Source organism: Bos mutus, chromosome X, assembly GCF_027580195.1.
Source record: "Bos mutus isolate GX-2022 chromosome X, NWIPB_WYAK_1.1, whole genome shotgun sequence".
Lineage (NCBI taxonomy): Eukaryota > Metazoa > Chordata > Mammalia > Artiodactyla > Bovidae > Bos > Bos mutus.
This window is the reverse complement of record NC_091646.1, coordinates 73,178,792-73,196,136: the sequence shown is the minus strand read 5'-3', so window position 1 is coordinate 73,196,136 and position 17,345 is coordinate 73,178,792. Positions and strand designations below refer to the sequence as shown.

At 38.8% G+C, this 17,345-nt stretch overlaps 1 protein-coding gene across 4 annotated transcripts in view; it reads right to left on the bottom strand.

Annotated features, from left to right (window-relative positions):
* The window catches only part of OPHN1 (oligophrenin 1), a 629,407-nt gene that overhangs the window by 424,496 nt on the left and 187,566 nt on the right, over nucleotides 1-17,345 (bottom strand). For all 4 annotated transcript variants that reach the window (XM_005899246.2, XM_070365372.1, XM_070365370.1 and 1 more), the window contains exon 4: nucleotides 5,750-5,811. In XM_005899246.2, coding sequence (XP_005899308.1) covers nucleotides 5,750-5,811 — 62 coding nt within the window. The remainder of the gene's footprint in view (nucleotides 1-5,749; nucleotides 5,812-17,345) is intronic.

The window sequence follows — 17,345 nt, the reverse complement described above, 5'->3', positions numbered from 1 at the left end:
TCTAGGTTGGTCATAACTTTCCTTCCAAGGAGTAAGCGTCTTTTAATTTCATGGCTGCAGTCACCATCTGCAGTGATTTTGGAGCCCAGAAAAATAAAGTCTGACACTGTTTCCACTGTTTCCCCATCTATTTCCCATGAAGTGATAGGACCGGATGACATGATCTTCGTTTTCTGAATGTTGAGCTTTAAGCCAACTTTTTCACTCTCCACTTTCACTTTCATCAAGAGGCTTTTGAGTTCCTCTTCACTTTCTGCCATAAGGGCGGTGTCATCTGCATATCTGAGGTTATTGATATTTCTCCCAGCAATCTTGATTTCAGCTTGTGCTTCTTCCAGTCTAGCGTTTCTCATGATGTACTCTGCATATAAGTTAAATAAACAGGGTGATAATATACAGCCTTGACGTATTCCTTTTCCTATTTGGAACCAGTCTGTTGTTCCATGTCCAGTTCTAACTGTTGCTTCGTGACCTGCATACAAATTTCTCAAGAGGCAGGTCAGGTAGTCTGGTATTCCCATCTCTTTCAGAATTTTCCACAATTTATTGTGATCCTCACAGTCAAAGGCTTTGGCATAGTCAATAAAGCAGAAATAGATGTTTTTCTGGAACTCTCTTGCTTTTTCCATGATCCAGTGGATGTTGGCAATTTGGCCTCTGGTTCCTCTGCCTTTTCTAAAACCAGTTTGAACATCTGGAAGTTCACGGTTCACATATTGCTGAAGCCTGGCTTGGAGAATTTTCAGCATTATTTTACTAGCGTGTGAGATGAGTGCAATTGTGCAGTAGTTTGAGCATTCTTTGGCATTGCCTTTCTTTGGGATTGGAATGAAAACTGACCTTTTCCAGTCCTGTGGCCACTGCTCAGTTTTCCAAATTTGCTGGCATATTGAGTGCAGCACTTTCACAGCATCATCTTTCAGGATTTGAAATAGCTCAACTGGAATTTCATCACCTCCTCTAGCTTTGTTAGCAGTGATGCTTTCTAAGGCCCACTTGACTTCACATTCCAGCCTATCTGGCTCTAGGTGAGTGATCACATCGATCATGATTATCTGGGTCATGAAGATCTTTTTTGTACAGTTCTTCTGTGTATTCTTGCCACCTCTTCTTAATTTTCTGCTTCTGTTAGGTCCATACCATTTCTGTCCTTTATCAAGCCCATCTTTGCATGAAATGTTCCCTTCGTATCTTTAATTTTCTTGAAGAGATCTCTAGTCTTTCCCATTCTGTTGTTTTCCTCTATTTCTTTGCATTGATCGCTGAGGAAGGCTTTCTTATCTCTTCTTGTTATTCTTTGGAACTCTGCATTCAGATGCAATATTACTTAGTCGTAAAAAGGTATGCATTTGAGTCAGTTCTAATAATGTGGACATACCTAGAGCCTATTAAGCAGAGTGAAGTAAGTCAGAAAGAGAAATATAAATATCCTATACTAAGGCATATATATGGAATCTAGAAACATGGTACTGATGAATTTATTTGCAGGGCAGCAATGGAGAAACAGACATAGAGAACAGACTTATGCACATGAGGGAAGGGGAGGAGGAGAGGGTGAGATTTATAAAAAGAGTAACATGAAAACCTACAATATCATATGTAAAATAGGCCAATGGGAATTTGTTGTATGGCTCAGCGAACTCAAACAGGGGCTCTGTACAATCTGGAAGGGTGGGATTGGGAGGGAAATGGGAGGGACATCCATGAGGGAGGGGATGTGGGTATACTTATGGCTGATTCTTGTTGATGTTTAACAGAAAATAAAATTATATAAAGCAATGACCCTTCAATTTTTTTAAAAAAGAAAGCAAACAAAAAAAGAATTAGTTCAAAAGAGATCATAGACCTAAATGTATACATAATTATAAAACTCCTACAAGATCTTGTGCCAGTGCACAAGTGTGTCCAATTCTCTGTGACCCTTTGGATTGTAGCCCATGAGGCTCCTCAACACGTGGAATTTTTCAGGCAAGAATATTGGCATGGGTTACCATTTCCTCCTCCAGTGCAATTTCCCAACCCAGGGATTGAACATGCATCTCCTGCATTTCCTGTATTACAGGCAGATACTCTACCCACTGAGCCTTAGGGAAGCCTTACAAAATAACAAATGAAACCATATAGATGAGTTTTTGTTTGGTAATGCCTTTTTAGATACAACCCCAAAAGCATGATTGATGAAGGACCTGATAAAATGGGCTTCATTCAAATTCAAAATTTCAGCTCTGCAAAAGACTTTCTAAAAAAATGAAAAGATAAGCCACAGATTGGAATATTTTGTGCAAAGAACATTTCTGATAAAGGACTGACATCCGAAATATACAAAGAAATCTTAAAACTTAACAATAGCAAAGAAAACAATTAAGGCAAAGAGTTGAACACTACTGAGAGACTTTCACTTTCAAGAAGTAGGCAAAAGATGTGAACACGTCCCTCATGAAAGATGATGTATAGACAGCAAATAAGCATATGCAAATATGTTCCAAATCAAATGTCATCAGGAAAAAGCAAATTACAACAGCAAATATATACTATTATACACAAAGGAACATTTCATATGAGGATGGGCATGATAAACGACAGAAACGATAAGTACCTAACAGAAGCAGAAGACACTAAGAAAAGGTAACAGGAATACACAGAAAAACTAAAAAAAAGTCTTAATGACCCAGATAACCACAATGGTGTGGTCACTCACTCAGAGCCACAAATCTTGGAGTGTGAAATCAAGTGGCCTCAGGAAGCATTACTATGAACAATCCTAGTGGAAGCAATGGAATTACAGCTGAGCTATCTTAAATCCTGAACAATGATGCTGTTAAAGTGCTGCATTCAATATGTCAGCAAATTTGGAAAACCTACCGGTGGCCACAAGACTACTGGAAAAGGTCAATTTTCATTCCAACTGCAAAGAAGGGCAATGCTAAAGAACGTTCAAACTACTGTACAATTACACTCATTTCACATGTTAGCTAGGTAATGATCAAAATCCTTCAAGCTAAGTTTCAGCAGTATGTGAACCGAGAACTTCCAGATGTACAAACTGGATTTACAAAAGGCAGAGGAACCACAGATTGAATTGTCAACATTTGCTGGATCATAAAGAAAGCAAGGGAAGTCCACAATAATACCTACTTCTGCTTCATTGACTACACGAAAGTCTTTGACTGTGTGGACAACAACAAACCATGGAAAATTCTTAAAGAGATGGGAATACTAGACCAGCTAACCTGTCTCATGAGAAACTGGTATGCAGGTCAATAAGCAACAATTAGAACCAGACATAGAAAAATGGACTGGTTCAACATTGGGAAAAGAGTATCTCAAGGCTGTATATTGTCACCCTGCTTATTTAACATGTATGCAGAGTACCTCATGCGAAATGCTAGACTGGATAAAACACAAATTAGAATCAAGATTGTTGGGAGAAATATCAATGACCTCAAATATGCAGATGATACCACCAATGGCAAAAACTGAAGAGGAATTAAAGAGATTCTTGATGAGGGTAAAAGAGGAGAGTGAAAAGCTGGCTTAAAACTCAACATTCAAAACACTAAGATCATGGCATCTGGTCCCATCACTTGCTGGCAAATAGAAGAGAGAAAAGTAGAAGCAGTGACAGATTTTATTTTCTTTGGCTCCAAAATAACTGTGGGTGGTGATTACAGCCATGAAATTAAAAGACACATGGTCTTTGGAAAGAAAGCTATGATAAACCTAGACAGTGTACTAAAAATCAGCAACTTCACTTTGCCAACAGAAATCTGTATAGCCAAAGCTATAGCTTTTCCAGTAGTAATGTACAGATGTGACAGTTGGACCATAAAGAAGAAAGAGTGCTGAAGAATTAATACCTTCAAATTCTAGTCCTGGAGAAGACTCTTCAGAGTCCTTTGGGCTGCACAGAGATCAAACCTTGCAGTTAATCATAAAGGAAATCAACCCTGAATATTCACTGGAAAGACTGAAGCCGAAGTTCAAGCTCCAATACTTTGGCCACCCGAAGCAAAGAGCCAACTCGTTGGAAAAGAACTTAATGCTGGGAAATTTTGAAAGCAGAAGAAGGGGGCAACAGAAGATGAAATAGTTAGATAGCATCATCGACTCAATGGACATGAGTTTGGGCAAGCTCCAGGAGATAGTAAAGGACAGGGAAGTCTGGCACGCTGCAGTCCATGGAGTCACAAAGAGCTGAACATGACTTAGCAACTAAACAACAACAAAAATACATATTAGAGTGGGTGAAATCCAAATCACAGCCAACATCAAAAGCTTGCAATAATGTGCAGCAACAAGAACTGTCATTCATGGCTGGTGAGATTGCAAAATGGTACAGCCAATTTGGAAAACAGTTTGGCAGTTTTTTTACAAATCTAGACCTACTCATCACACAATCTAGAAATTGTATCCCTTAGAATCTACTGAAAAGAGCTGAAAATTTATATCCACATAAAAATCTGTACACAGATGTGTATGGAAGTTTTTTCATAATTGCCAAAACTTGGGAGTAACCAATATATTCTTCATAAGGTGAAACGATGAAGAAACCATGGCACATCCATATAATGGAATATTTACTATAATATACACATACATAATATTCACTGACCAAAAAAAACGAGTTATGAAGCCATGAAAAGACATAGAGGAACTTTAAATGCATGTTGCTAAGTCAAAGAAACCAATCTGAAAAAGCTATATTATACAACTCCAATTATATGACATTCTAGAAAAGGCAAAACACAGTAAAAAGATAAGTGTCTGTCAGGGGTTTGGGTGTCAGAAAAGGTAGGGGGAATCACAGGAGATTTTTAGGGTAGTGAAAATATTCTGTATGATGAAACTTTGATGTTGTATATACGTCATTAAGCATTTTTCAAAAGTGATAAAATATTCAACACAAAAATTGAACCCTAAAGTAACTACGGACTTGAGCTAATAATATTGTGTTGCAAGTTGTTAATAATAAGGGAAACCACACATGCAAGATGTTAATAAGGGAAACTATATGGGGAGTGGTGGCAAGGAGAAATGAAGTACAGTTTACCTTTGAACAGTGCAAGTGTTAAGGGCATAAGCCCCAACCCTGAGCAGTCAAAACTCTGCATATAGCTTTACAGTCAGTCCTCCAGTATCTGAGGTTCTGTACCCATAGATTCAACCAAAGTCACATCATGTAGTACTGTAGTATTCATTGAAAAGTACCTACATATAAGTGGACTCATAGAGCTCAAACACATGTTAAAAGGGCAACTGTATAAGAAATCTCTGTATTTTCACTCAATTTTTCTACAAAACTAAACATGCTCTAAATACCAAGTCTATTAATATTAATGAATGAGATTTTAAATGTAAGGAAAAAAGTTATCACATAGATATAAAAAAAAACTATCACATGTCTAAATGTAAACATATAAATATAAACTCATTATTTCTAAAAGCAGATAAACACAAATAGATAATTTAAGAACACTAAAGACCACATTTTTTGTCAATATGTTCAACAGCCAAATTTAATGTCCTCTCAAGTCTTATCTCACTGAAATGAATAGAGTGATATCCCTTTAAACTCTCAGAATGGGAACTTGAGATAGAATAATCAAATCAAATTCCAGTCTTTATAGTACCCAGGTAGTAATGAGACAGAAACTCAAACAAAAAAGTAACACTCCAACCAATGAGGACAGAAAAAAAATGTCCAAAGTCAGCCATGATCGTGGCTCCAGGCCAAGTGTTAATGACCTACCATCATCATCCTCTCGTTTTCTACTTCGTTGAGCAATTCAGCAAATTCTTTGAAGGATTCAGCTGAAAGGACAGAATAAAAGATAAACCAAATTAATTATGGTACTTGATAGGCAAGTGGGCAGAGGTTAAGGGAAAAGAGGTAGAAACCAGTGCCACAACCCAATGGCATCACTACATGAAGGTGTCAAATCTAAGGACAAAAGAAGAAAAGTTCAGTACCTATTCAATTCAATACTGATTTCCTTTTTCCTTCTCTTTTCTTGGGGGAATGCTCCTACCTCAGCTTTTACCTGCAGTTTTATTGATATATAGTTGACATATAACATTCTGTACATTTAAAGTGACTTTGACAAGTGCTAAAAAAATAAATAAAAGTTAAACATATAGTTATCATATGATTCAGCAATTCCATGCCTGGGTATATTCGCAAAAGAAGTGAAAAAATATTCAAACAAACATTTCTATACAAATATTCTTGACTGTTTTATTCACTGATGTTTGTTGCTCAGTCGTTCAGTATGTCTGACTCTTTGCAACCCCATGGACTGCAGCACATCAAGCTTCCCCGGCCTTTACTCACTCCTGGAGTTTGCTCTAACTCATGTCCATTGAGTCGATGATGCTGTACACCCACCTCATCCTGGCCCTCTTTTCCATTTCTCTTCAATTTTGAACAGCATCAGGGTCTTTTCAATGAGATGGCTCTTCTCATCAGGTGGCCAAAGGACTTAAGCTTCAGCTTCATTCCTACCAATGAATATTCAGGGTTGATTTCCTTTAGGATTGACTGGTTTGATGTCCTTGCTGTCCAAGGAACTCTCAAGAGTCTTCATCAGTATCACAGATTGAAAGCATCAATTCTTAAGCACTCAGCCTTCTTTGTGGTCCAAATCTAACATCCTTACATGATTACTGGAAAAAACAATGCTTTGACTATACAGACCTTTCTCAACAAAGTGATGTCACTGCTTTTTAATGTGCCGTTTAGGTTTGTCATACTTTTTCTTCTGAGGAGCAACTGTCTTTTAATTTCATGGCTTTAGTCACCATCCACAGGGATTTTGGAGGCCAAGAAAATAAAATCTACCACAGTTTTGATTTTTTCACAATCTATTTGCCATGAAGTGAAGAGACCAGAGGCCATGATCTTAGATTTTAAATGCTGAGTTTAATCCAGCTTTTACACTCTCCTCTTTCACCATCATCAAGAGGCTTTTAAGTTCCTCTTCATTTTCTATCATTAGGGTGGTATCATCAGCATATTTGAAGTTATTGATATGATTCTCTGCAATCTTGATACCAGCTTGTGATTCATGTAGCCTAACATTTCTTCTACACATGGACATCATCAGATGGTCAATACTGAAATCATATTGATTATATTCTTTGCAGCCAAACAGAGAAGCTCTATACAGTCAGCAAAAAAAAAGATCAGGAGCTGACTATGGCTCCGATCACGAACTCCTTATTGCAAAATTCAGACTTAAATTGAAGAAAGGAAGGAAAACTACTAGACAATTCAGTATGAGCTAAACCAAATCCCTTACGATTATACACTGGAAGAGACAAATAGATTCAAGGGACTCTATTAGATTCAATACATTCAAGATCTGATAGACAGAGTGCCTGAAGAACTATGGACAGAGGTTTATGACATTGTACAGGAGGCAGTGATCAAGACCATCCCCAAGTAAAACAAATGCAAAAAGGCAAAATGGTTGTCTGAGGAGACCTTAAAATAGCTGAGAAAATAAGAGAAGCTAAAGGCAAAGCAGAAAAGGAAAGATATACCCATTTGAAGGCAGTTTCAAAGAATAACAAAGAAAGATAAGAAAGCCTTCTGTGATCAGTGCAAAGACAGTAGAGGAAAACAATGGAATGGGAAAGACTAGAGATCTCTTCAAGAAAATTAGAGATACCAAGGGAACATTCATGCAAAGATGGGCATGGTAAAGGACGGAAATGGTATGGACCTAACAGAAGCAGGAAATATTAAGAAAATGTGGCAAGAATACACAGAAGAACTATACAAAAAAGATCTTCAGGACCCAGATAACCACGATGGTGTGATCACTCACCTAGAGCCAGACATCCTAGAATGCAAAGTCAAGTGGGCCTTGGGAAGAATCACTATGAACAAAGCTACTGGAGGTGATGGACTGCCAGTTGAGCTAATTCAAACCCTAAAAGATGATGCTGTTAAAATGCTGCACTCAATATGCTAGCAAATTTGGAAAACAACACTGGCAACAGAACTGAAAATGGTCAGTTTTCACTCCAATCCCTAAGAATGGCAATGCCAAAGAATGTTCAAACTACCACACAATTGCACTCATCTCACACGCTAGCAAAGTAATGCTCAAAATTCTCCAAGCGAGGCTTCAACAGAATGTGAACCATGAACTTCCAGATGTTCAATGGATTTAGAAAAGGTAGAGGAACAAGAGCTCAAATTGCCACCATCTGTTGGATCATAGAAAAAGCAAGAGAATTACAGAGAAACATCTACTTCTGCTTTAATGATTATACCAAATCCTTTGACTATGTAGATCACAATAAACTGTGGAAAATTCTTCAAGAGATGGGAATACCAGGCCACCTTACCAACCTCCTGAGAAATCTGTATGCAGGTCAAGAAGCAACAGTTGGAAGTGGCCATGGAACAACAGATTAGTTCCAAATTGGGAAAGGAGCACATTAAGGCTGTATATTGTCAGCCTGCTTATTTATCATCCATGCAGAGTGTATCATGTGAAATGCCGGGCTTACTGAAGCACAAGCTGGAATCAAGATTACCGGAGGAAATGTCAGTAACCTCAGATACACAGATGATGCCACCCTTACTACAGAAATTGAAGAGGAACTGAAGATCCTCTTGATGAAAGTGAAAGAGGAGAGTGAAATAGTTAGCTTAAAACTCAACATTCTAAAACTAAGACCATGGTATCTGGTCCCATCACTTCACGGCAAATAGATGGGGAAACAATGGAAACAGTGACAGACTATTTTCTTGGGCACAAAAATCACTGCAGATGGTGACTGTAGCCATGAAATTAAAAGGCACTTGCTCCTTGGAAGAAAATTCATGACCCACTTAGACAGCATATTAAAAAGCAGAGACAATACTTTGCTGACAAACATCCATCTAATCAAAGCTAAGGTTTTTCCAGTAGTCACGTATGGATGTGAGAATTGGACAATAAAGAAAGCTGAGCCCTGAAGAATTGATGGTTTCGAACTGTGGTGTTGCAGAAGACCAATAGTTTGATGCAATAATTTCAATGGGATTATTTCCTTCATTTCTCTTTCTGATAATTGGTTGGTAGTATACGGAAACATAACAGAGTTCTGTATATTAGTATTGTATCCTTCAAGTTTACCAAATTCTTTCATGAGCTCTAGTAGTTTACTGGTGGAATCTTTCAATGTATAGCATCATGTCATCTGAAAAAATTTCCTTAACTTAGTCTCAATTTCTTAAGAATTGCTCTGATAATCAGATAATATATGCAAAAGTTTTTACACATAGTAGGTACTCAGGAAATGAAGCCTTTAATATTCATTTTCTCTATTTCCATATTTCTATTATAATACACAAGTTCCAATATATTCAATCTTCATTTTTTAAATGAAAACTAAGAAGAGATCTGACAGAATGTGGTCAACTGGAGAAGAGAATGTCAATCCACTTCAGTATTCTTGCCTTGAGAACCCCATGAACAGTATGAAAAGGTAAAATGACAGGATACTGAAAGAGGAATTTCCCAGGTCAGTAGGTGCCCAATATGCTACTAGAGATCAGTGGAGAAATAACTCCAGAAAGAATGAAGGGATAGAGCCAAAGCAAAAAGAATACCCAGCTGTGGATGTGACTGGTGATAGAAGCAAGGTCCGATGCTGTAAAGAGCAATATTGCAGAGGAACCTGGAATGTCAGGTCCAAGAATCAAGGCAAATTGGAAGTGGTAAAACGAGAGATGGCAAGAGTGAATGTCGACATTCTAGGAATCAGCAAACTGAAATGGACTGGAATGGGTGAATTTAACTAGGATGACAATTATATCTACTACTGTGGGCAGGAATCCCTAGGAAGAAATGCAGTAGCCATCATGGTCAACAAGAGAGTCCAAAATGCATTACTTGGATGCAATCTCAAAAACGACAGAATGATCTCTGTTCGTTTCCAAGGCAAACCATTCAATATCACAGTAATCCAAGTCTAGGCCCCAACCAGTAATGCTGAAGAAGCTGAAGTTGAACGGTACTATGAAGACCTACAAGACCTTTTAGAACTAACACCTAAAAAAGATGTCCTTTTCACTATAAGGGACTGGAATGCAAAAGTAGGAAGTCAAGAAACACCTGGAGTAAAAGGCAAATTTGGCCATGTAATACTGAATGAAGCATGGCAAAGGCAAATAGAGTTTTGCCAAGAAAATGCACTGGTCATAGCAAACACCCTCTTTCAACAACACAAGAGAAGACTCTAAACATGGACATCACCAGATGGTCAACACCGAAATCAGATTGATTATGTTCTTTGCAGCCAAAGACTGAGAAGCTCTATACAGTCAACACAAACAAGACCGGGAGCTGACTGTGGCTCAGATCATGAACTCCTTATTCCAAATTCAGACTTAAATTGAAGAAAGTAGGGGAAATCACTAGACCATTCAGGTATGACGTAAATCAAATCCCTTATGATTATACAGTGGCAGTGACAAATAGATTTAAGGGCCTAGATCTGATAGATAGAGTGCCAGATGAACTATGGAATGAGGTTCGTGACACTGTACAAGAGACATGGATCAAGACCATCCCTATGGAAAAGAAATGCAGAAAAGCAAAATGGCTCTGTGGAGAGGCCTTACAAATAGCTGTGAAAAGAAGAGAAGCGAAAAGCAAAGGAGAAAATGAAAGATATAAGCATCTGAATGCAGACTTCCAACGAATAGCAAGAAAAGATAAGAAAGCCTTCCTCAGTGATCAATGCAAAGAAATAGAGGAAAACAACAGAATGGGAAGGACTAGAGATCTATTCAAGAAAATTAGAGATACCAAGGGAACATTTCATGCAAAGATGGGCTCGATAAAGGACAGAAATGATATGGACCTAACAGAAGCAGAAGATATTAAGAAGAGGTGGCAAGAATACACAAAAGAACTGTACAAAAAAGATCTTCAAGACCCAGATAATCACGATGGTGTGATCACTGACCTAGAGTCAGACATCCTGGAATGTGAAGTCCAGTGGGCCTTAGAAAGCATCACTACGAACAAAGCTAGTGGAGGTGATGGAATTCCAGTTGAGCTATTTCAAATCCTGAAAGATGATGCTGTGAAAGTGCTGCACTCAATATGCCAGCAAATTTGGAAAACTGAGCAGTGGCCACAGGACTGGAAAAGGTCAGTTTTCATTCCAATCCCAAAGAAAGGCAATGCCAAAGAATGCTCAAACTACCGCACAACTGCACTCATCTCACATGCTAGTAAAGTAATGCTTAAAATTCTCCAAGCCAGGCGTCAGCATACATGACCATGAACTTCCTGATGTCCAAGCTGGTTTTAGAAAAGGCAGAGGAACCAGAGATCAAATTGCCAACATCGTTTGGATCATGGAAAAAGCAAGAGAGTTCCAGAAAAACATCTATTTCTGCTTTGTTGACTATGCCAAAGCCTTTGACTGTGTGGATCACAATAAACTGTGGAAAATTCTGAAAGAGATGGGAATACCAGACCACCTGACCTGCCTCTTGAGAAACCTGTATGCAGGTCAGGGAGCAACAGTTAGAACTGGACATGGAACAACAGACTGGTTCCAAATAGGAAAAGGAATACATCAAGGCTGTATATTGTCATCCGACTTATTTAACTTATATGCAGAGTACATCATGAGAAACGCTGGACTGGAAGAAACACAAGCTGGAATCAAGATTGCTGGGAGAAATATCAATAACCTCAGATATGCAGATGACACCGCCCTTATGGCAGAAAGTGAAGAGGAACTCAAAAGCCTCTTGATGAAAGTGAAAGTGGAGAGTGAAAAAGTTGGCTTAAAGCTCAACATTCAGAAAACGAAGGTCATGGCATCCAGTCCCATCACTTCATGGGAAATAGATGGGGAAACAGTGGAAACAGTGTCAGTCTTTATTTTTCTGGGCTCCAAAATCACTACAGATGGTGACTGCAGCCATGAAACTAAAAGACGCTTACTCCTTGGAAGGAAAGTTATGACCAACCTAGATAGCATATTCAAAAGCAGAGACATTACTTTGCCAACAAAGGTCCGTCTAGTCAAGGCTATGGTTTTTCCTGTGGTCATGTATGGATGTGAGAGTTGGACTGTGAAGAAGGCTGAGCGCCGAAGAATTGATGCTTTTGAACTGTGGTGTTGGAGAAGACTCTTGAGAGTCCCTTGGACTGCAAGGAGATCCAACCAGTCCATTCTGAAGGAGATCAGCCCTGGGATTTCTTTGGAAGGAATGATGCTAAAGCTGAAACTCCAATACTTTGGCCACTTCATGAGAAGAGTTGACTCACTGGAAAAGACTCTGATGCTGGGACGGATTGGGGGCAAGAGGAGAAGGGGATGACAGAGGATGAGATTGCTGGATGGCATCACTGACTCGATGGACATGAGTCTAAATGAACTCCGGGAGTTGGTGATGGACAGGGAGGCCTGGCGTGCTGCGATTCATGGGGTCGCAAAGAGTCGGACCGGACTGAGCGACTGATCTGATCTGATCATTATTTACATAGGTTAAATTAGGGTCTGTCCTCTTTATTATTAGAAAATGATTTGAAACATTAGTTTAAGAAACCAAGGCCTTACCTGCAATGACATATCTGATATGATGCTCATTGAAGTGGATATGACCAGATGCTTTTAATGAGTAAGGTTGACTACGGGGCCAACAAAGATTCAAAGCCCTCTTGGGAAAACCAGGTTAATACCTGCCTTGCAGAGTTCCTGGCCTTATAGTTGAGTAAGGAAAGTCTCTTCCTTGCAGAACTGAAAACTTCAGGATATTTTGCCTATCTAAAGAAGAACTCACTCAAATTTTTAGGTTCTGCAGGTGAAATGGTATGGGGAGGGTGGTGCGAGGGGGGTTCAGGATGGAGAACACATGTACACCCATGGCAGATTCATGTTGATGTATGGCAAAACCAATACAATATTGTAAAGTAATTAGCCTCCAATTAAAATAAATAAATTTATATTTTAAAAAATCCAATCTACAATTCTTGAAAACTTTCAGTAATGCAAACTTAAACAGATCCATATAGCAAATGATTATCCTTGTTGCACCTACAAATAGTTAGACCAAATCTAATGAGACCAGCCTTATTTTTTAATCAAGAATATTTTTTCTTTGAGATTAACTTTCATCAAAAGGGAGAATTTCTGTGTTTCAATGGAAAATGATGCATTGTCTAGATCACATCCTTTTGGATTATCAGAAGACTGCCCTATTCTTTGTCTTTGAGCTACCTGAACATTTGCACCTCTTGTTAGTGGAGGGTAACCTATAAGGATGCACACTCACACTTGTCTGGTTGAGATTTAAATGACTTGCTCCCCTTCTGAAAAAAAAAAAAAAACAGTTTTGGTATCCATATGTAAATTGAACTGGATCCTGTTACTTTACCCAACTTATATTTAGCAAATCTTCAATCCCTTCTATTTCTTCCAATATCTAGTTATAATCCTCCAAACTAGCAATCCTAAATTTCCCCTTCTCATCTGACCTGGAAAAAGAGAGACCTGAGACTTGATGATCCAGATCCCTATAAGGATTCCAGGTCACCATGCAATTGATCCTTTCCCCATGATCTGAAGAAGATCTATGAACTAAAATCTGATGACTTGATATAAATCTGTAAGTGCTTGCCACCATAGCAGACCATGCATTGGGCTAAAATTTTCCCTGGAAAAACCACTATCTGAGTTAAGGAAGTCTGGTAAAATGTTCAATTCATATATGCCCTTATAGGAAAGACTGCCAGGACTGTGGACAATGTCGTCTAGAGGACTAGCATCCTACCTTGAGAGCTTCAAGAAACTCCAATGAGTGACACTATGTAATCAAAAATAAATGTCTACTACTGACCACTTAGAAATCACTGGACCCTCAGGGTTCAATTCACATCTCTTTTCTGTAATGGAAACTTTTGCATTAAACGACAAGGTCCTACTGTATACAACAGGGAACTGTCAATATACTCAATTTCTTATAATAAACCATAATGGAAAAGAATATGAAAAAGATTATATATATATATATATATATACACACACACACACACACATATAACACAATCCTTTGCTGTATACCAGAAATTAACACAACACTGTAAATCAACTATACTTCAATAAAAATAAAATTTAAATAATTTTTAACTTTTATATTAATTTTTTTTTCATTTAGGGCATCCCTCTTCTTTTAGGATAGCTGAATTTCAGGACCCTAAAACAACTGACCTTCACAATCTAAAAAGACGGTCTAACTGATTTTATAGAAAAACACTAACAAACATCCTCAAGAGACTATTTCTTAAGCCCTGCTTTATCCCAATCAGGTTTATGATTACCTGTGAGTTGTTAGCAATTAATAATATTCACGTTGAATATAAGTGTGGGGGCTAGGGGGAATAGACAATGTAGAACTTCCTGAGTCCTGTGCTCCTATACAGCAGTAACGAGTGGCTGATGGAACTTCTACTTGAAAGTTTGATTTTAAATCAATCTGCTTGGTCTGCAAAGGACTTTTGACAAATATATTACAATGATTAGAAATTTGATTTGCAGTCTGAGACTTGAAAACACTGCTTTTTCTTTCTCCACGCATAAATAAACAAACTGATTCATTTCATCTAAGATGGGTCCTGAGACTCTGGATCAACATGCTTTTCAGGTAATTCTGATACAAAGCTATATTAAGATTAACTGAACTAGATGCTCCCTAAGGTCCCTTTAAACATTGACTTTTTTTACCTTTTCATTTTGTAGTAAACTCAGGCAATAATTTCAAACTAACATCTTTCTCCAAAAATTAGGTTCTCCACCTTCCTAGTAGGATCACCAGACACTGAGAAAAAGGATTTATATAAACCATCTGATACATTTATTTATATGATTTACTCCTTGAAATTCTTGGAAGTAGATTATACTCTCTACATATGAGGAAAACAGAGACTCAAGTAATTTTTTCAAGACCTCATAGCCAATAACTAAACCTCAAACCTGAAGCAGACACACACTACCTAAATACTTAGAATTTCCTCTAGTTACTGGGCCATAGAGGTAGAGAAAAGGTCAGGCAATGCCAGTTGAAAGTATACATGTCATACTCTAAAGCAGCGACAAATGTCAGAGGGCAGTCAGATACTTCCTCTCACTTGTCTCTGTTATATATAGACTGTGAGACCTAAAGGCTGATCAACAAAGGAAGAAACTGTTCAGAGAAGCTTCAGACTTTCCCTAGAAATCATTACCATCTCCGTTTCTCACCTGGTAACTACAATGGGGTTAATGCTACTGATCACTGTGGTGTTGTAGAAGATTCTTGAGCGCCCCTTGGACTGCAAGGAGATCCAACCAGTCCATCCTAAAGGAGATCAGTCCTGGGTGTTCACTGGAAGGACTGATGTTGAAGCTAAAGCTCCAATATTTTGGCCACCTGATGCGAAGAGCTGACTCATTTGAAAAGACCCTGATGCTGGGAAAGATTGAAGGCAGGACGAGAAGGGGACGACAGAGGATGAGATGGTTAGATGGCATCACCGACTCAATGGACACGAGTTTGGGTAAACTCTGGGAGTTGGTGATGGACAGGGAGGCCCGGCGTGCTGCGGTTCATGGGGTCGCAGAGTTGGACATGACTGAGTGACTGAACTGACTGACTGACTGACTGAATTCTTGCAGCAATCATGAAAAATCACTTATGGAAAGAACTGCAAAACCCTTTTCACATGTAATGTGAAATCTAAAAACTCAACTCCAAATTCCATTCCATTCCATACAGTAAAAGTAACTGTACTTTGACCAGTTTTCCAGTAAAAAAGAAGATGTACTGACTCAGAAACAGTAGTGCTGGCACATTAGAGGGCATGGAAAAATCTCCTCTTTCCACTTTCCAAACAATTGTTCTTTCACAATAATAGCTTCCCAGTAGGATCTTGAAGATTGCTTCTCAGTCTCCAAAGAGCATTGGCAGGTGTTTACCTGCCATTCTTTACCACTAGCACCATTCAGATCAGATCAGATCAGTCGCTCAGTCGTGTCCTACTCTTTGCAACCCCATGAATCGCAGCACGCCAGGCCTCCCTGTCCATCACCAACTCCCGGAGTTCACTCAGACTCACGTCTATCGAGTCAGTGATGCCATCCAGCCATCTCACCCTCTGTCATCCCCTTCTCCTCTTGCCCCCAATCCCTCCCAGCATCAGAGTTTTTTCCAATGAGTCAACTCTTCCCATGAGGGGGCCAAAGTACTGGAGTTTCAGCTTTAGCATCATTCCTTCCAAAGAAATCCCAGGGCTGATCTTCAGAATGGACTGGTTGGATCTCCTTGCAGTCCAAGGGACTTTCAAGAGTCTTCTCCAACACCACAGCTCAAAAGCATCAATTCTTCGGCACTCAGCCTTCTTCACAGTCCAACTCTCACATCCATACATGACCACAGGAAAAACCATAGCCTTGACTAGACGGACCTTTGTTGGCAAAGTAATGTCTCTGCTTTTCAATATGCTATCTAGGTTGGTCATAACTTTCCTTCCAAGGAGTAAGCATCTTTTAATTTCATGGCTGCAGTCACCATCTGTAGTGATTTTGGAGCCCAGAAAAATAAAGTCTGACACTGTTTCCACTGTTTCCCCATCTATTTCCCATGAAGTGATGGGACCGGATGCCATGACCTTCGTTTTCTGAATGTTGAGCTTTAAGCCAACTTTTTCACTCTCCACTTTCACTTTCATCAAGAGGCTTTTGAGTTCCTCTTCACTTTCTGCCATAAGGGTGGTGTCATCTGCATATCTGAGGTTATTGATTAGGAAGCCCAATTGACAGGCAAGCAGTAGTTATTTTTAAGAAAATAATATACTTATTTTGGGATGCTATAACAAAATAACATAGATAGGATGGTGTATAAAAATAGAAATTTCTCATAGTTCTGGAAGTTAGAAGACCAGTATTAGACTGCCAGCATGTTTGGGTTCTGGAGCATGCCATCTTCTGACTTATAAACTACTAACTTTTCATTGTATCCTAATAAGATGGAAAGTGGGCTAGAAATTTCTCTGGGATCCCTTTGATGAGGGCACTAATCCCATTCATGAGGGCTCCACCCTCATGATCTAATCACTTCCCAAAGGTTCTACTTCCTGGTACCATCATATTGAGGATAAGCTTTCAAAATGAATCTGGGGGAGTTACATTCAGCCTGTTACATCCCATACCATGCTTGACAAAATCCACATCCTTCTTTTATATTCAATTTCCACAGCCCTACAAGTCTTAACTCATTCCAGCGTTAACTCTTAGGTCAAAAGTTCAAATTTTATCTAAATATCTAAATCAAATATGGTTGAGACTCA